The sequence below is a fragment of the Dreissena polymorpha genome, chromosome 7 (genome assembly GCF_020536995.1).
Source record: "Dreissena polymorpha isolate Duluth1 chromosome 7, UMN_Dpol_1.0, whole genome shotgun sequence".
In the NCBI taxonomy this organism is placed as follows: Eukaryota; Metazoa; Mollusca; class Bivalvia; order Myida; family Dreissenidae; genus Dreissena; species Dreissena polymorpha.
The window spans coordinates 84,644,100-84,664,443 of NC_068361.1; the positions used below are offsets into that span (position 1 = coordinate 84,644,100).

The 20,344-nt window shown below is 36.6% G+C and overlaps 2 protein-coding genes across 2 annotated transcripts; one reads left to right on the plus strand and one right to left on the minus strand.

Moving 5' to 3' along the window:
• LOC127837587 (estradiol 17-beta-dehydrogenase 8-like) lies at positions 1-9,811 on the minus strand. The gene is made up of 8 exons (XM_052364837.1): positions 9,715-9,811; positions 6,845-6,964; positions 5,649-5,845; positions 5,288-5,383; positions 4,159-4,244; positions 3,559-3,686; positions 2,727-2,801; positions 1-380 (listed from the first exon to the last, which is right to left on the minus strand). Exons 1-8 carry the CDS (start codon positions 9,758-9,760, stop codon positions 364-366), a joined length of 765 nt encoding a protein of 254 aa, XP_052220797.1. The 5' UTR covers positions 9,761-9,811; the 3' UTR covers positions 1-363.
• On the plus strand, positions 9,796-19,812 carry LOC127837586 (probable peptidyl-tRNA hydrolase). The gene is made up of 5 exons (XM_052364836.1): positions 9,796-10,170; positions 10,832-11,045; positions 11,759-11,858; positions 12,845-12,890; positions 19,506-19,812. The coding sequence occupies exons 1-5, from the start codon at positions 9,955-9,957 to the stop codon at positions 19,701-19,703; spliced, it is 774 nt and encodes a 257-aa protein (XP_052220796.1). The 5' UTR covers positions 9,796-9,954; the 3' UTR covers positions 19,704-19,812.
• The last annotated feature ends 532 nt before the right edge of the window (positions 19,813-20,344 follow it).

A 20,344-nucleotide genomic window follows, 5' to 3' on the forward strand; every position in this document is an offset into this window, starting at 1 on the left:
CTCGTTGTTTTGACTTTAATGTCAATAAAACATAACCAAAACACAGTAACAGTACACAATTAAGAACATTCATAGAGGTATCAACCTGTTTTGCCTACAACATTTCAATGTCAGGTAAATAAGCCACGTCATGCAAAAATGGGTCTTATGCCAAACACGCAATCTTGTAAGGAGCTACGCTGTCAAGTATAAAGTAACGAAAGGTTTCATGGTCTCAAAGGCGGACAGAGTAGCTCCCGACCAGACTTCTGCGCATGCGTAGGCTGGGCTGGATATACGCTGGCTATATAATCATAATCAGAGCCTAGCACCATTGTAACCAAGCACCACCAGTTGTTGTTGATGGCAGAATTCCTTCGTGATTCAGGCGTAAAGGCCTCCTGTAAAACACACCCACAAACACAACTGTATAACTATGAATTAATGTGCAGAAAAGGTTAATAGTCACAAATCGCCGATTGGACGTTGAAAGTAAATGTTTTAAACTCACTAAGCCTGTTCCTGATTTATGTGCATACTGGTTAGTTAATAATTATTCCAATTCCTATAGGGCCCCATTATAAAACGGCCATCTTTCAATGATTTTCCTTTATTTTAGATTGTGCAAGGCTTGTATAAGTGTTAAGAATGCCGTGTCTTCCTCTAAATAATCAATACTTAAGATGTCACGATGCGGTTTCTAAGAAAACGAATCGCGCCTCAATGCAGACAATATCAGAAATAGGACATCGGCAGTGAAATTACAACAAAAGCCCGAAACCACATTAAACCAACCCCAAAACTTCATCTTTCGACGTATTGTCCCATGAAATGCACCAAAATGTTGCAGAAACACGCAGGCTTTAGAAATACATGTAACTAGAAGGAAATGTATGACTTGCTTTTAATATGTAAGAAAAAAACTATTTAAAAATGGGCACAACTTCCGAATTTTACGTTACGATAACTAAAAAAGCACGCAACATTATGCTTCATTCCAACATATATACTCGTAATCGAGTTCAGTCATTGTAACCGAGTTCTTTAATTGTCATCGAATTTAGTAATCGAGTTCAGCAATTGTAACCGAAGTTCTGTAATTGAAACCGAATTTCAGTCATCGTAATCGAGCTCAGTACATACTTGTAACCGAAGTTATGTAGTTGTAACAAAATTTCAGTCATTGTAATCGAGTTCAGTAATTGTAACCAAAGTTCAATAATTGTAACCGATGTCAGTAAATGTTTACCAAGTTCTGTAATTGTAACGGAAGTTCAGTCATTGTAAACGAAGTTCAGTAATTGTAACTTAGTTCAGTTACTGTCATCGAATTTCAGTCATAGTAATCTAGTTCAGTAATTGTAACTAAAATTCACTTTTAACCGAAATTAAGTAATTGTAAACGAAGTTAAGTAATTGTAACCGACTTTCAGTAATTGTGACCGACTTTCAGTAATTGCAACCGACTTTCAGTAATTGTAACCAAAGTTCACTTTTAACCGAAATTAAGTAATTGTAAACGAAGTTAAGTAATTGTAACCGACTTTTAGTAATTGTAACCGACTTTCAGTAATTGTGACCGACTTTCAGTTATTGTAACCGACTTTCAGTAATTGTAACCAAAGTTCACTTTTAACCGAAATTAAGTAATTGTAAACGAAGTTAAGTAATTGTAACCGAAGTTCAGTACTTGGAGCCAACTTTCTGTAAGTGAATAAATCGCCTTGTTTTTTCTCGAATGTTCTTCATGTTCGTAACATATTTATCACACATGTTAGGCATTTAAAACTTCAATTTCACCCGTAATTTAATTTTGTCATAAGATTGTCGATATAGCAGAGTCCACTAAGGTACACCGTACAGTCGCTGAATGATTTCGTACCAGTTCATATGCTTTTTTCGAATTTTATATTCGAACAAGTATGTTATTTTTAACATTAAAAAAAGAGTTTACATTAATTCAAATAAATTACACGACTCAAAACTTGACAGAAACACGCTTGCGTCTTTAAAATGGGGCACTTGATTTACGCTGGCTTTGTAAAAGAGATTATTCATCAATAAACCTAGGAATAGGTTAATTAGGTAAATATGTCAATATGAGAGATAGCATCAGCCTTGCCCATCACAGCATCGATCTTCATCAGAAATTGAAACAATCACTTTTCATTGACAAATTGTGCCCATTAAGTTTTTACACATTCGTTGGGGAAGACGCTCATTAGAAGAATTATAAGATCACATGCACTAAAATGAGGTTCTCGTTGCATAAAACGCAAAACGCATTTGCCGCAATTTAACTTTCAAGATTGAATGTAAATACCTATATCAAGTCATGTGTCTTGTATTGCTACATGAAATAAACTAAAAAACAAAGTAAGCATTGTCCTATGTAGAAGATGTGCATTGATTGTTACGGAATATCTCACATATTGCCCCCCCCCCCCCCCAACACACAGAATACATTTAAGTTGCATCAGCGCTAGATGCGCTAGATACAGGAAACGTCCCATTCTAAAGTCAAACAGGTTTCTTATCGTATTCGGTGTGACGAACATTGTACTCTCCAAAAGATAAAAGTCTCGAATAGGTTAAAGACGAGTTTGATGGTTTGGGCTAAACGCTCCATCCAAACTTCGACCCCTAAGTTCTTGCGTCAGTGGCTTACTACATGACTACACGGATCCGCTGTGAGTGTGAGTGTTTTGCTAAACATCGTCGTTTTTTGTCAAAAGCGCGTGTCTTACCGGCGACTTCTAGTGCCACCCCCGTGATGTAGCTGCTCCTATCCGAGGCTAGGAACAGACACGCCTCGGCGATCTCTGCAATAACATGGTTCAGTAAGAACATAGTCTTATTTATAAGACGCGCAAAGAATTTAGAGATACTTTTTATATGGGCTAAATTGTTTCTCCAAATATTACCAATATAAAAAGTAGCTTAATATTTGAGACCTTCAAAAAGTTGGACTAAGTAAGAACATAGCGTGGATATGATATTCTTGTTGCAAATTGAATGTGATACATAAGTTATTAAAAGTCCCCTTTCGTATTCGATTTTTTTATTGCATGAAAGATAAAATTAAAGCTACAACGACCCTTCAAGAATTGTGTTTGAATAAAATATCACATGGGACAAAATTTCGTAGTTCACAGCCGCGGTCTGAGAAAAAAGTTTTTTTTTGCATGTGCAAAAAGTATTGTCCCAGATGTGCCTGTGTGGACTGCACAGGCTAATCGTGGACGCCACTTTACGAACATTCAAAAAGCCCGGTTTTCCCACGGCACGGCTAATATTTTGAGAGATCATATTATATTAGTATGGTGGTATAAGAATTTCATTCTCTCCAGTTTGTAGAGTTCAGTCGTTTGATGCAATGCTTCTCGACACAACCAAAGCGACTGATACAAGTTCGCAGAACACTATACTAGTTTCATATTCCACTTATACATTTAAAAAAAAGGTAAACTGGATTATTTGTATTGACATAAACAAGTACTGTTTAAGAGAATGTCCCTACAACTGTCTCAGTTAAGGCACTAGTGAACAGACACAAGGCCTACAATCAAAAGCGCTCACCCTCGGGCTGCCCCATCCGCCCCATTGGAATCAACATCGTCACCATCTGTTTGACCTTGTCCGGTACCGCGTCCGTCATCGGGGTCACCGTGAATCCCGGAAGTACGGCGTTCACTCGGATACCCTGCCTGAGGACGGAGTTTGACACCAGTGTAGAATATCAACATGTATGAGCATTATTCCACGCGTGTTGCATTACCTGGTATAATTTAATATTATGAAAGGATTTACTCCCTTTCAATTCTTATAATAAAAAGTCGTTTTGTCTACTAACCTACCGATACTCTTAACTTTTGGTGCCCAAGAAAAACTTTGTTTGGTATTTCATGTTGAATTTCCGATCAATTTTGCCGAATAAGAACATATTTACTTAAGAAAATTTTAAGTATTTGATCATTTTTGCTACGGTTCACGATAGTTGAAAAACTAAGGAGACTAAAATGAGGTAAAATATAGATTGAGAAGCTTTCTGTATAAAATACAATATTTATTATTTTAGCCGCCCTACCTACTATAGTTTTGTGTGCGATGTTATATGAAACACATGACATTTTTTTAAGATTCAATAGAATGTATTCAGTGACTATAACTTGGTCTCACTTAGCCAGCTCTATTGCTGCAGTCTTGGTCAGCCCTATCACACCGGCCTTGGAGGCGGCGTAGTTAGCCTGTCCTAGGTTACCCGCCTGCAAGAGTTAGTGTCAATCAAAATACTGAGAGCATCCACATACTACCGGGGGGGGGGGGTATTCGCGATAAAGCAAAATAACAATGGACATCGGTATGGGAAAATGGGGTTTAATGCATGTGCGTAAAGTTTCGTCACAGATTAGCTCGTGCAGACTGTACAGGCTAATCAGGGACAACACTCCTGAAATGGAGTATAAATAAGAAAAGACGTCCTTGAAACGAAAAAATCAAAAAAGTGGAAAGTATCGTCCCTGAATAGCATTTGTGGACTGCACATGATAATCTGGAACTGAACTACGCACCGGCATTAGATCCCGTTTTCCCAGAGCGATTCTCAAATGTAAACATAGTGTAACAAATCCTACAGGAATAGAAACATAATAGGTTTGTACGGTATGCATAATTGCAAACAATATGATACATACGTGCTCCCAGCTCATGTATTGATGATGTAGACACATTTGGGGTATCGCTTGTTTGTATATCGTTGGCTTCGCGGTAAACTTAGGTCACGTGATTTCAATTACAAAAATCGTCAACTTTCAGAATATTGGCTTCGACAACAGTCCGACAAGAATTCTCGAATTTTAAGAGTTCAATAATGCTATAGCAGGAACGTTGTGTCAAAATATTCAGGGCTGCGAATAATATACCGACTTGAACGTGTACAAAACCCTGTGCTTGGTATATACAATGTTCAGTCCATTTCTTGATAATAACACGCGATTTGTGTCTTTTGTTAGAACCAACATTTTGTGTCTTTTAAAAGACACTATGGACGCTTTATAAATCATTTTATACATACAATAATATGTCATCTTTTGGTTTTTATTTTGTTTTCTCCAAAATATCCTTTAACGACGAATACATTTTGCATCATATATGAGACAATTTAAATAAAATTAAAATTGTATAGCTACGGTATTTGTTTAGTGTTAATTTGTGTATGATAAAGGTAACTGTTGGGCACCCTATTTTTAATGTGTTCACTTATCTGCATGTTCATTTTCAACAGTTCTAAAATCAATACGTTGCCTACCTTTCCGGATATGCTGGATATATTGACGATAGAAGCGTTTCGAACGTTCTCGGACACGAGTGCACGGCAAAGCGCCTGATTCACAAGGAAAGTACCCTAAACAGAATGAAAAAGATTTCAAGTCTACGTTCCATTTTTCGTTTAATAAGCTCTGCAAACAGATGCATGAGCGCTCGATTTAAAATATATGCAACATAATTTGGGTGGATTGTTAGGGACCATATGGAAATAAATTGACTTCTTTCAAACATTTAAATGAGTTGATATGCAACAATTTAAAACATGGTTCCAGTAATCATCCTAAGTAGAGAATTGACGTTTACATGGGTAGACCTAATTACATGAATCGGGCCATGCATACCTTTAAGTTCACCGCAATGACTTTATCAAATTTCTCTTCTGACATTTTCAGCATGAAGCCATCCTGTGTGATGCCGGCGGAATTCACTGCCACCGTCGGCAGTCCATTGAACGCCGACCGAACGTTCTGAATCAGGTCCGACACCGACCCGCTTGCCGACACGTCAGCGCAGAACGACTGGTGACTGATACCGGAAGCTAATGCGTGTGAAGAAAATGCGCGTGCGCATAAAAGCGTTCAAAAGGGATTCATATTCGACAGTATTAAAGTTAAAGTAGTCGAATGTGTTTATTCTCAACAAAAGGTATAAAGAACCCAGGGGAAAGCTTTGTCTTCATTCAAAACGCATCAGCTTTGTCTCCATTTAAAACGCACCAACTAGAAATATTGTTATTGTGATTAATATAATTTGCATTTTAGACTTTGTGCTTTTTTAAACACATTAAACAGAACGGGGCTCCCTTGAATTGCGATTGTTAAGTGTTAGTTTGTGACATACGGTATTTCAATTTGACGTTTTGATAAAGAATGAACACTGATAAAATTCTATCAGATTTGTCAAAGATGATTAGGATATTGGAATAAATTAGCCTTTACAAATCATACCCAAAGCAAAGATTTATCAAGAAACATGTGTATTAATAGATCTTTGGTCAAAGCAAAAGTTACATTTGTTTTGCATGAAATGTATTCATACTGTTTAACGGTGCGTGTAATGTGATTTATTGAGACATTTTATATTTACATAAGATTTTTATCATATTTTATTTAAAAAGTTTTCTTCCGGAAGATCAGTACGAGTGTATGTGGCGTAGAATTACCAACGTTCTGATTAACAATGCCACTGGCGGAAGTAATTGTGAGTCTACAATTAAATGAGATTGAAATAACTTTATATGAGTCGTGTTCTGAGAAAACTGGGCATAATCCATGTGCGTAAAGTGTCGTCCCAGATTAGCCTGTGCAGTCCGCACAGGCTAATCAGGAACGACACTTTCCGCTTTTATGGTATTTTTCGTTTAAAAGTCTCTTCTACACGAAAATCCAGTAAAGGCGGAAAGTGTCGCCCCTGATTAGCCTGTGCGGACTGCAGAGGCTTATCTGGGACGACACTTTTACGCACATGTATTATGCCCAGTTCTCTCAGAACGCGACTCATAATTGCACATAAATATTTGTGGCGCTAGGAACCCTACTGTTCGTCAGCCCTTGGACGGTGGTATTGGCGGCGTCCTTGTTTAAATCCACGGCGGCGATAGCGGCTCCCTCACGTGCAAAAACCTGACAAACTGCCCGGCCTATACCGCTACCAGCACCTGTCAAACACGATGTCATATATCTTTGGATAAACAAACACTTGAAATAATATGACTCGAACAAAATTGTGAATGTGTATAATGTTAACATATATCAATAAATTTCATATAGCACAAGCTGGGATATCGGTCTTATTAAGGCATAAATGTTAACTTAAGACATAGTTTAGTTATTGTATGTAAATTTGCATTAATGATCAATAAGTCTTGATTTTGATGAAAGTCGAAATGGTATCATTGTACAATGCAATCATTTGAACGAGACTTGAATTCAAAAACAGCAACGCTACATAAACATTCATCAAATATTTCAGCCAAAATAGAAACCACTATATATACGGTTTATACAAGTTTAATATTGTTCAGCGTCTTTAGCAACAGTTTCATGAAATTCGTAGCAAACATATCATTTATTAAACTAGAAAATAGCTTAGGTCTACATCGATCTAATATGTCTTTCCGTAGTATCGGCCCTCTTAATAAATACATACGAATTTTGGAAGTGAACGAATACAAAAAGACGCGTGTGTTATATATCAATTTATAGTTAAATGTGTCTTCTCGGACATAACAAAGAAAACTGCATTTAAATATGCATTATTTGGACAAAATGTTGGCTAGACTTAGCTCCATGTAGTAATCTGTATCATGTACAATGGTTCTCATAATATCGGCCCTTCTGATTCTTTAAATATTTTTACACTTACAAATAAGAGGCATATACTACATTTGATTAAGCTACTATTAATCTATAAACAAACATAATTGTGGCTCGATTGGTCATTGTCGGCTCGGGTACTACTTACATGTACCCCGGGTACTCTTAAGTATACTTACATGTACCCCGGGTACGGTAAATATACTTAATCGTACCCGGTCGATATTAGACTGTACCCAAGTATTTCCGCCCCAAACCCGATGTCGTAAAACGCGCTACCGATTATCTTAAATAAAACTTCTCTTTTTAAAAAATCTGCATCAACATGCTTTTTGAGTATGAGTTTCGATAATAAAGATGCCATTTCACAGAAAATTGACATATATGTAAATATAATTATTTCCAAAAAATAGCCGACAACGACCGATTTAGCGTTAATTTTCCCGGGTACGACCCGAGTACGATTAAGTATATTTACCGTACCCGGGGTACATGTAAGTATACTTAAGAGTACCCGGGGTACATGTAAGTAGTACCCGAGCCGACAATGACCAATCGAGCATAATTGTGTGATACATAGGGATCCGGCACAAAAAAAATCGTATATGATATACAATAGCCTATGGTGTGATACGGTACGTTATTTAAAAAGCATAGCATCACCCTGGAATAAACATGACCTACTTCCCAATAAACACTGGAAATCATGAGAATGATCGCTGTAATAGTTATGGATAACCATCAGATAAATTAAAACTTCTAAAAATTGAAGGAAAAAAACAACAAACTTTCTAGCAATTCTTGGTGGTTTTTCGTTTACTAGAGCATTAAGGGATTATGGGATATAATGCATATCTTGTGATAATTCTTCAAAAACAAGTTAAAGGCTCTATAAAGGTCACAAATCCAATTATGATGCATACCAACTGGTCTAATTTTTACCGGATTTTAGTTAATCTTGTATAAAAACTGCTAATAACACAGCTTAGGTACAACGTTGTCAAGAATTATGGAAGATAAACCCGTTTCATGTTTGGAAGAATTGTTTACATTTTTGCAACTAACGTGATGTGTAGCCTCAGAGCGTTGACATATGCTAAAAATAGCCGAAAGATAATTTAATTTTTATTCTATTTTAACAACTTTTTACCAGCAGAAAGTAACTTATGAAATCACTACAAACGTTTTAACCATTTAGAAGAGACCTACTTTGTGAGTGATACATGAAAACGTTAAAAGTCATCGTTATATTTTTGGTTACCTGAGTCACTTTCACTTTCCCTTTTCGCGAGTAAACAGCGATGTAAATAAACTGATTGTTTGTAAACACAATTGACTTGGAAGACACTTTATTTTGAGCTTAAAACAAGTTGTATTGAGCATTTTTTTATTTATTTTGTCCAATAGCATATATATATTGTTTTTTGATAACCTTTATAAATAAAATATGAAAAAAAATATTTAAAAATCTGTGCATAATTACGTATCTTCACCTTTGTAGAGCCTTTAACAGAAATATAAATTGGCGCACAAATACAAACCCGTGCAATGCATGAGCATCTCTCTACTTCTGTAGAAAGGAACAATAGAAGTCATCAGTACATGTTAGTGACCCTTGGCCTCACATGTGTTGGGCTCGTGGTAGTCCAACTTGTTGACGCTCTCAAATATTAAGCTACTTTTGATATTGGTAATATTTGGAGCTCCAAAGAATTTAGTCCATATAAAAAGTATATCTAAATTCTTTGTGCGTCTTATAAATGAGACTAGGCTCGTGGCAAAGCCATTTGAACACTACATGTATCAAAATGTCATAAAACAACATTTTTCATCATTTTGAAATGATGAATAAATGTTGTTTTATGACGTATTGATAGTGTTAAAGTGACTTGTCCACGCACCCAACACCTGTGCTTGGCCTCGGGCCAGTCGGGGCGAAGTCCAAAGTTCAGTGACAGTAAAGCCTTGTGATTTAAGTGTATCTTTTAAATGCTTTTCGTGAAAATATGTTTAGTTTAATTCTTGCATTGTGAACTTAAGTATTCGTTATGTCGCTATGACATTGCAGCAACAACATCAAGCTATAACTAACCTGTAATTAAAGCGATTCGACCTGCTAACAAACCAGCAGATGCCATTTTGTCCCAGTAAAAACACTTTAAATAGATTTGGATTTTCTGATTTTTTTGCGATTGTTACAACGTACAGTGCCCCCCAACGTTCAGAATATTGACAACACACAGATTTGGGATTCCAATATTTTGACATTTCACCACGTTCTCGTAACACCAACAAACAACAATACACTGATGAAACACATTTGAAATGAATCATGCATGTTATATTTAGAGCGAAATCATTTCAGTATATATTGGGTTCTAATTCAATTACACATGTGTGTCGTTTAAACAATAATGCATTTGTTCAGAGGGATGTCTGTAAACAATGTAATATTTTTAAGTTCAACAAAAGTAGAAATATCAATAACATGGCTGGCGAATGCCCAGGTGAAAACAATGACCAGAAAACACAAAGACAAACTATCATGGTTGGTGTATTTATTGTTTTCTTTTAGTATAAAATTAATTATAGTTAATAATTAGAATTGAACTAAAACAACAACAATTCAAACATTAATATAGACAGGGACCTATACAAACATTGTTTGTATAGGTCCCTGATATAAATCCCAATAATAATGTTATTATTAGCATATAAAGCATGGTATTTATGTTGATTGAATAACTACCAGGAGGGAAAGTGTTACCTGTGTGGGGATTTAACAGCAGGAAAACTGGCACGGTGAATGACAGACAGCTGTTTCTTACATTGGCATAATATTCCTCTGCCAATTATTTATTAGAAAAACTCGAGGCACTTGTGCCCTGTACTTCTGATACCATTGAATTAAACCCAGAATGAAAAGGGTATCAATAACACTATGACCCTTGCAGAGGACAATACCATCTAAGCTACAGGTTTTCAGGCCACAAGATCTTACCCACAAACTCTACACATTATACTATTCAAACATCAAGTTGGCCTGTATTCTTTTTCAAAACTTGCTGCAGAACACTGAACAGGATACGTTTGTCTAATCTGTTTGCTAAGATAATCAACATTCAGATTACAGCTAAACAAAATAAAAAATCATGCAAATATTCTTTATCTATTGCAACTATCAGTATTAATATTGACTACATTTTCAGATAGTTGGTCTAGGTAATCATGATTTACCTACCACGAGGCACAGCGTGGGGATGATGTTTGTAGACAAACTGGCCAAAATGCTGGGCTGTACCTTGACTAAGAATCGAGACTGCCTAGGATTTATTGGTGTGAAGGAGCTGACAACACTGAAGGTGGTGCTGTTAAAACCCAAACTTGCCATGAACATTAATGGTACGAGCGTAAAAAAGACAGGTATGTGTTTTTTCAACCTAAAGGCTAAGTTTTTATTTTCAGTTAATGCCTTTTTTTTCAATTGGTAGCTAGCAACAATACTTAAAACAGTCATCAGTTTAAGCTTCCACTTTCAAATGTAACAAAACATGAACAGGGCGTTTCAAGCTGCAGTCTTTTTATTACAGCTTTTGAACAAGACATGTGAAGGCTTCATAATATTTTTTCTGTTCCTAAATACACTGCGAATTCTCAGATTAAAACATGTCATTTAGTGATGATGCTTGTCAGATTTTTGGGAGCCACAGCCAAAGCGCGATATATTGGACAGCGCGATATACCGGTCCGCGATATATCGGCGTTGCAGTGTACAACTTTTTCTTGTAGTTTTTGACACAATGTATGAGTTTAAACAGTAAATTTTCAATCAATGACCTCCTTTAATGCACAACATTCTCTCATCATTCTCAAGCGTTTCAATAAGCAATAAGGCTTTCGATGCAATCAAGCTAAAATAAATAGGTTTAAACTAATGTACAACAGGTATTTCAATCTATCAGGTACACCCTAAGATATTTCTCTATAATGGCACATTTGCTGTCTTCAGTTTGCAATGATGTCATTACAAGTATAAGTCATACATCTGTGGATATAGATTGCCACAGCAGTATTCCAAGTATTAAAAAAAAAAAAAGATGATGTCTTTAATGCTACATTTTTGTTTTTATTTGTAGCAAATGTCTTTCAAGTGCAGCCAAAAAACATCTACCTCGTTCATGATGACTTGGATAAAGACGTAGGAAAAATTGGTCTCAAAGAGAAAGGTAGTGCCAGGTGAGGAATTTATCAAAAGTATTAAAAAAAATAATCTCCAATTTTCATGTTTCAGTACAACAATAAATTAGAGACTTATAGTGCGTACCCATGTACTAGTCTATAAACTAGGTGCTCAAGATGAGCTATGTGAATCAGTCTTTGTCATGAGTTGTCAATTTTAAGCTTGTTACCACTTCAAGGCAACATTTTGCTCTCAAGCTTGCTGGCAATCTAACACAGAAACATTGTTACGACTCTAGAAGCAACATTAATTATTCAATCTTGATGAAACTTGGCCAGAAGGTTGAAGTAGATTAGTGTATATGTTGTCCCCTTGCAACCAGGATGCCCCACTCTGCGAGCATTCTCATGATTTCTTCATCAGACACTAAGTACTGGGTCTTCCCATTAAACGGACTCAACAGCATCCAAAATACATTTGTAAGCTGAAGACTTTTGGATGAGATCAAGCAAAATTAAATAGGTACTCACTAAACATGGTCAGAAAGTTTATCTTGACAACATTAAAGCTAAGTTAAGTGCATCTGAGTTAATTGTGTCCATAAAGTACGTCAAATCTTAGTAACTTGCTGCCATTTGTCAAAGTACATGTAGGGCTGGTTAGAAATCTAACTAGGCAATACATTAAACAGCTTTGAAATAACTTCGCAGAATTGTTAACTTAAATTTATCCATACAAACTGATGTTAAAGATCATACATTTTGGTCCAAACAATGCCCTTTATTATCAAAACAGTGCAACATCATATGTGTCAAATTGCGTTGTTGTGTTATTTGGTACCATTTTTGATTACTTTTTTTTGTATTGTATTGTTAAATAAATTCATGATATAATTGATTTTAAGAAATTGTTTATTATACTTGAACTTCCTACCCTCCTGGCATGTTTTTTGGTGTATAGAGATCAAGTTATATCTAATGTATGTTTTTGTAATGCTGATTTCTTTCAATTTACATGTAAATATAATATGCATTTGTTACAGTGGACACAATGGAGTCAAATCAGTCATCAACAATTTTAAAACGGATGTAAGTATTTTCCTACTTATTTTTTTTTAGCTCACCTGATTGCTCAGGTGAGCTTTTGTGGCTGGTTTTTGTCCAACGTCCGTCCGTCCATTGTCCGTCCGTCCACATTTGTTTGTAAGCACTCTAGAGGCCACATTTATTGTCCTATCTTTATGAAACTTGGTCAGAAGATTTGTCCCAATGATATCTTGATCGAGTTCAAAACTGGGTCATGCTGTGTCAAAAACTAGGTCACTAGGTCAAAAAAAAAGAAAAAACTTGTAAACACTGTAGAAGTAACATTTCATGCCCAATCTTCATGTAACTTTGCCAAAATGTTTGCCTTAATGATATGTTGGTTGAGTTAAAAAGTGGTTCCGGTCCGTTGAAAAACATGGCCGCCAGTGGGCGGGGCAGTTTCCTTATTTGGCCATAGAGAAACCTTGTAAACGCTCTAGAAGTCACAATTTTTGGCCAATCATCATGAAAGTTGGTCAAAACTTTGGTTTTATTGATATCTCGAATGAGTTCGAAAATGGTCCAGATCGGTGAAAAAACATGGCCGCCAGTGGGCGGGTCATTTTTCTCTATATGTATATAGTGAAAACATGTGAACACTCTAGAAGTCACATTTTTGGCCGAATTGTTATGAAATTTGGTCAAAATGTTAGCCTTAATGATATGTTGGTTGAGTTAAAAAGTGGTTCCGGTCCGTTGAAAAACATGGCCGCCAGTGGGCTGGGCAGTTTTCCTTATTTGGCTATAGAGAAACCTTGTAAACGCTCTAGAAGTCACAATTTTTGGCCAATCATCATGAAAGTTGGTCAAAACTTTGGTTTTATTGATATCTCGAATGAGTTCGAAAATGGTCCAGATCGGTGAAAAAACATGGCCGCCAGTGGGCGGGTCATTTTTCTCTATATGTACATAGTGAAAACATGTGAACACTCTAGAAGTCACATTTTTGGCCGAATTGTTTTGAAATTTGGTCAAAATGTTAGCCTTAATGATATGTTGGTTGAGTTCAAAAGTAGTTCCGGTCTGTTGAAAAACATGGCCGCCAGTGGGCGGGGCAGTTTTCCTTATTTTGCTAAGAGAAACCTTGTAAACACTCTAGAAGTCATAATTTTTGCCCAATCATCATGAAAGTTGGTCAAAACATTGGTTTTATTGATATCTCTGACGAGATAAAAAATGGTCCAGATTGGTGAAAAAACATTTCCGCCAGTGGGCGGGTCATTTTTCTCTATATGTACATAGTGAAAACATGTGAACACTCTAGAAGTCACATTTTTGGCCCAATTTTCATGAAATTTGGTCAGAACATTTGTTTCCTTGATACAGTTGAGTTCGAAAATGGTTCCGGTCCGTTGAATAACATGGCTGCCGGGGAGGGGGCAGTTTTCTTATATTTATATAGTAACAAAAAGCTTGTGAACACTTTAGTAGTCACATTATTTGCCCAATCATCATGAAACTTGGTGAAAAGATTGGTTTTATATATAGCTCAGATGAGTTCGCAAATGGTCCCGATCGGTAAAAAAACATGGCCGCCAGGGGGTGGGGCAGTTTTCCTTATGTGACTAGAGAGAAACCTTGTGATCGATCACTATAGAAGTCACAGTTTTTGCCTAATCATCGTGAAACTTAGTCAATACATTGGTTTTTAGCTCCACTGGCCAGAGGCCAGCGGGGCTTATGTCATGGTCCTGTGTCCGTCTTGCATGCGTCTTCTTCTTCTCCTAAACTACTGGTCCAATTCTGATTTCTCAGGAATGTTCCTGGGGTGAACCTCTTTCAAATTTGTTCAAATTATGCCCCTGGGGTCAAATTTGACCCTGCCCCGGGGGGGTCAAAAAATTGAAAATTTGCTTATATAAGGCCTATTTTGTGAAAATTTAAAAAATCTTCCCTTCCATAATCATTGGGCCTAGGGCTACCAAATTTGGTTTGTAGTGACATCTTATAGTCCTCTACCAAGTGTCTTCAAATTATGCCCCTGGGGTCAAATTTGACCCTGCCCTGGGGGGTCAGAAAATTGAAAATTTGCTTATATAAGGCCTATTTTGTGAAAACTTTAAAAATCTTACCGTCCATAACCATTGTGTCTAGGGCTTCAAAATTTGGTATGTAGTGACATCTTATAGTCCTCTACCAAGTTTCTTCAAATTATGCCCCTGGGGTCAAATTTGACCCTGCCCCGGGGGGGTCAAAAATTTGAAAATTTGCTTATATAAGGCCTATTTTGTGAAAATTTAAAAAATCTTCTCATCCATAACCATTGGGCCTAGGGCTACCAAATGTGGTATGTAGTGACATCTTATAGTCCTCTACCAAGTTTCTTCAAATTATGCCCCTGGGGTCAAATTTGACCCTGCCCCTGGGGGTCAAAAAATTGAAAATTTGCTTATATAAGGCCTATTTTGTGCAAACTTTAAAAATCTTTTGTCCGTAACCGTATGGCATTGGACCTCCTAATTTGGTATGTAATGACATCTTATAGTCCTCTACCAAGTTTGTTCAAATTAAGCCCATGGATCAAATTTGATCGTTCCCCAGGGGTCACAAAATTGAACATATGCTTATATTGGGCCCATTTTGTGCAAACTTTAAAAATCTACTTGTCCATAACCATTGGGCCTATTTCTACCAAATTCGGTATTTAGTGACATCTAATTGTTTTCTACTTAGTTTGTTCAAATTATGCCCCTGGGGACAAATTTGACCCTACCCTGGGGGTCACAAAAATGAACATATGCTTAAATAAGGCCTATTTTGTGCAAACTTTAAAAAATCTTCTTATTCATAATGATAGAGCCTAGGGCTACTAAATGCGGTGTTTAGTGATATCTAATAGTCCTCTTCCAAATTTGTTCAAATTATACCCCTGGGCTCAAATTTGACCCTGCCCCGAGGGTCACAAAACTGAACATATGATGTTTACCAGGGGAGATTACTGCGGCCGTGTGGCTGTGACCAACAACAACAACAACAACATCTTGTAAACATGAGATAAAACCCAGTCATTTAGTACCATTTTAGATCAGATGGTGACTGCTTACAAAGGAATTGAAGTAAGAAAAAGTGTTATGAATGTTTTTCTTATAAACTGAAAAAAGTCGGGTTTTTAGCTCCACTGGCCAGAGGCCAGCGGGGCTTATGTCATGGTCCTGTGTCCGTCGTGTGCACGTGCGTGCATTAACTTTTTCTTTAAACATCTTCTTCTCCTAAACTACATGTCCAATTCTGATTAAAATTCTCACAAATGTTCCTGGGGTGAATCTCTTTCAAATTTGTTAAAATTATGCCCCGGGGGTCACAAAATTGAAAATTTGCTTATATAAGGCCTATTTTGTGAAAACTTTCAAAATCTTTTCCTCCATAACCATTGGGCCTAGGGCTATCAAATTTGGTATGTAGAGACATCTTATAGTCCTCTACCAAATTTGTTCAAATTATGCCCCTGGGGTAAAATTTGACCCTGCTCGTGGGTCACACAAATGAACATATGCTTATATAAAGCCTATTTTGTGCAAACTTTAAAAATATTTCTGTCCATAACCAAAGGGCCTAGGGCTACCAAATTCGGTATGTAGTGACATGGAATAGTTCTCTACTTAGTTTGTTCAAATTATGCCCCTGGGGTAAAATTTGACCCTGCCCCGGGGGTCACACAAATGAACATACGCTTAAATAAGGCCTATTTAGTGCAAACTTTAAAAATCTTTTTGTCCATAACAGTATGGCATAGGGCTACCAAATTTGGTATGTAGTGACATCTAATAGTCCTCTACCAAATTTGTTCAAATTATGCCCCTGGGGTCAAATTTGACCCTGCCCCTGGGGTCACAAAAATGAACATATGCTTATATAAAGCCTATTTTGTGCAAACTTTAAAAATCTTATTGTCCATAACTGTAGGGCCTAAGGCTACCAAATTCGGTATGTAGTGACATCTAATAGTTCTTTACTTAGTTTGTTCAAATTATGCCCCTGGGGTCAAATTTGACCCTGCCCTGGGGGTCACAAAAATGAACATACGCTAAAATATGGCCTATTTTGTGCAAACTGTAAAAATCTTTTTGTCCATAACCGTCGGGCCTAGTGCTACCAAATTCCGTATGTAGTGACATCTAATAGTTCTCTACTTAGTTTGTTCAAATGATGCCCCTGGGGTCAAATTTGACCCTGCCCCTGGGGTCACAAAAATGAACATACGCTTAAATAAGGCCTATTTTGTGCAAACTTTAAAAATCTTATGTCCATAACAGTATGGCATAGGGCTACCAAATTTGGTTTGTAGTGACATCTAATAGTCCTCTACCAAATTTGTTCAAATTATGCACCTGGGGTCAAATTTGACCCTGCCCCGATGTCACAAAACTGAACATATGCTTATATAAGCCTATTTTGTGCAAACTTTAAAACTTCTTGTCCCTAACCGTAGGGCCTAGGGCTACCAAATTTGGTATGTAGTGACATCGAATAGTTCTCTTCTTTGTTTGTGCAAATTATGCCCCTGGGGTCAAATTTGACCCTTCCCCGGGGGTCACAAAAATGAACATGTGTTAAATAAGGCCTATTTTGTGCAAACTTTAAAAATCTGTTTGTCCATAACCGTAATGCATAGGGCTACCAAATTTGGTATGTAGTGACTTCTAATAGTTCTCTAACAAATTTGTTCAAATTAAGGCCCTGGGGTCAAATTTGACCCTGCCCCGGGGGTCAGAAAAATGAACATATTATTATATAAAGTCTATTTTGTGAAAACTTTGAAAATCTTCTTGCCCATAACTGTATGGCCTAGGGCTACCAAATTTGGTATGTAGTGACATGGAATAGTTCTCTTCTTTGTTTGTTCAAATTATGCCCCTTGGGTCAAATGTGACCCTGCCCCGGGGGTCACAAAAATGAACATACGCTTAAATAAGGCATCTTTTGTGCAAACTTTAAAAATCTTTATGTCCATAACCATAGGGCCTAGGGCTACCAAATTTGGTATGTAGTGACATTGAATAGTTCTCTTCTTAGTTTGTTCAAATTATGCCCCTGGGGTCAAATTTGACCCTGCCCCTGGGGTCACAAAAATGAACATACGTTAAATAAGGCCTATTTTGTGCAAACTTTAAAAGAATTTTGTCCATAACCGTATGGCATAGGGCTACCAAATTTGGTATGTAGTGACATCTAATAGTCCTCTACCAAGTTTGTTCAAATTAAGCCCCTGGGAACAAATTTGACGGTTCCCCAGGGATCACAAAAATGAAGCTATGCTTATATTGGGTCTATTTTGTGCAAACTTTAAAAACTTCTTGTCCATAACCATATTTCTAACAAATTTGGTATGTATTAAAATCTTAAAGTTTTCTACCAAGTTTTTTCAAATTATGCCCCTGGGGTCAAATTTGACCTTGTCCTGGGGGTCACAAAAATGAACATATGCTTAAATAAGGCCTATTTTGTGCAAACTTTAAAAATCTTCTTGTTCATAATTATAGAGCCTAGGGCTATTTAATTTGGTATGTAGTGACATCTAATAGTCCTCTACCAAATTTGTTCAAATTATTCCCCTGGGCTCAAATTTGACCCTGCCCCAGGGGTCACAAAACTGAACATGCTTATATAATGCCTCTTTTATGCAAACTTTAAAAATCTTCCTGTCCATAACCATTGGGCCTAGGGCTACCAAATTTGGTATGTATAGTTCTCTACCAAGTTTGTTCAAGTTATGCCCCTGGGGCCAAATTGATATATAAAAATGCTCACCCTTCCAGCTTTCAGCGCCCAGTGGGACGAGGGATAGAAAGAGAAAGTCACATGCTTGAGTACATTTCAACCCATGCGCATTGCACGCTTTTTTCGCATAAAAAAACAGTGGAGCGATACAGGGCCATCATGACCCTCTTGTATTGATTTCTCGGACAAGTTGGAAAATGGCTCAGATCGATGAAACACACTTTTTAGCTTACCTGATTGCTCAGGTGAGGTTTTAGGATTGGTCTTTGTCCGCCGTCCGTCCACATTTGGTTTGTAAACACTCTAGCATTCACATTTCTCAAGCATTCTTTATCGATGTTGCTGAAAGATCGCAGTCAATTTTGATAATGAGCAAAATCACATAATTAATGCCATAATTATTGCCCTTAGATTGTCCAAAATTTCATTAAATTATACAAAATCCTTGTAAACACTCTAAAGGTCACAATTTTGTTTCAGATTTTATGAATCTTGTTCATAATATTTATTTTTGTAAGCAAAGTTTGATGTTTGGTTGGGGGGGTCAACTCAAAATAATGGTAACCAGGTCAAATCTTATAAAAACAAAAACACCCCATGCGCCAGAGTTTTGGTTCAATAATGACGGAACTTGACCCAGATGTTTGTCTGGGCAATATCTAGGTAAAGTTTGACATTTGGTAAAGATTGAATGAACGGACTCCTCTCAGGTGAGCGAACTAGGGCCATCTTGGCCCTCTTGTTCTAGTTAGCTTTTAAATTACATTTACACAGCCTATCCAAGCTGATTTTTCAATTCTAACATACCACCACCTTTATTTAATAAGTCTTTATATGCAGTTTAAAAAACACTCACTTAATTAGTTACTAAACGGCATCATTTGCTTGTTGTTTTTTTAGGAGATACCACGTCTCAGAATAGGCATCGGTCGACCGCACTGTGTTGACTTGGTACCTACATACGTGTTGAAGAAGTTTATGCCATTGGAATTAGCAGATATTGATCTGGCATTGCAGCTGGGTGTAGATAAACTTGATGATCATCTCATGTCCCGCTTTGGCCATTCAGGAATCAGAGTGTTACGAACGAACAGCTAATAAGAAATCAATTGCATAGATTTTAGATGTTTAATTTTAATTATTTGTATAAACTATTATTATGTGTCATAACATGTTTATTTAATAATAAATTAATATTGCTTTATAAGGCTTGTTTATTACTAAATTATTTTATTAAGAATTTGTAGAAAGCCAAAAACAGCAACAAAGTTGACTTAGGATTAAAAATCTGTCACGGAATTAAAGTCTGTCACGGTTAAGACTTGGTAAAACTTGCCAATGTATGCTGTCAGGTATTTGTAATGCAGTATTAATTTACGAACATTTTTAAACTATAGATGAAAAGTGACAAGATTGAACAAAAGTTGTCATTCTGTCCATCTGTCAATTGCTCTTTTCTAAAACCCCAGTTGATAAACTGTAATTCATTGCATCTTTATTTTGCACAAGTTCTTATGAACATAAGTGACTACTTAGATTGAATTAGGCTGTTCCTTTTCTTGGAACATTTTTACTCCACAGGCATTGCCAGTTATCGCAGACAGAATAAATCTGACATGGTATCAAACATCGTTTGTATGAATTTCTTTCTTTTTAATTTCTGGTCAGTATATTATTCATTACATTCAATGTCTGCCCAATTTTTAGTTTAATTAATATTTTTGAAATCCTTGAAATGC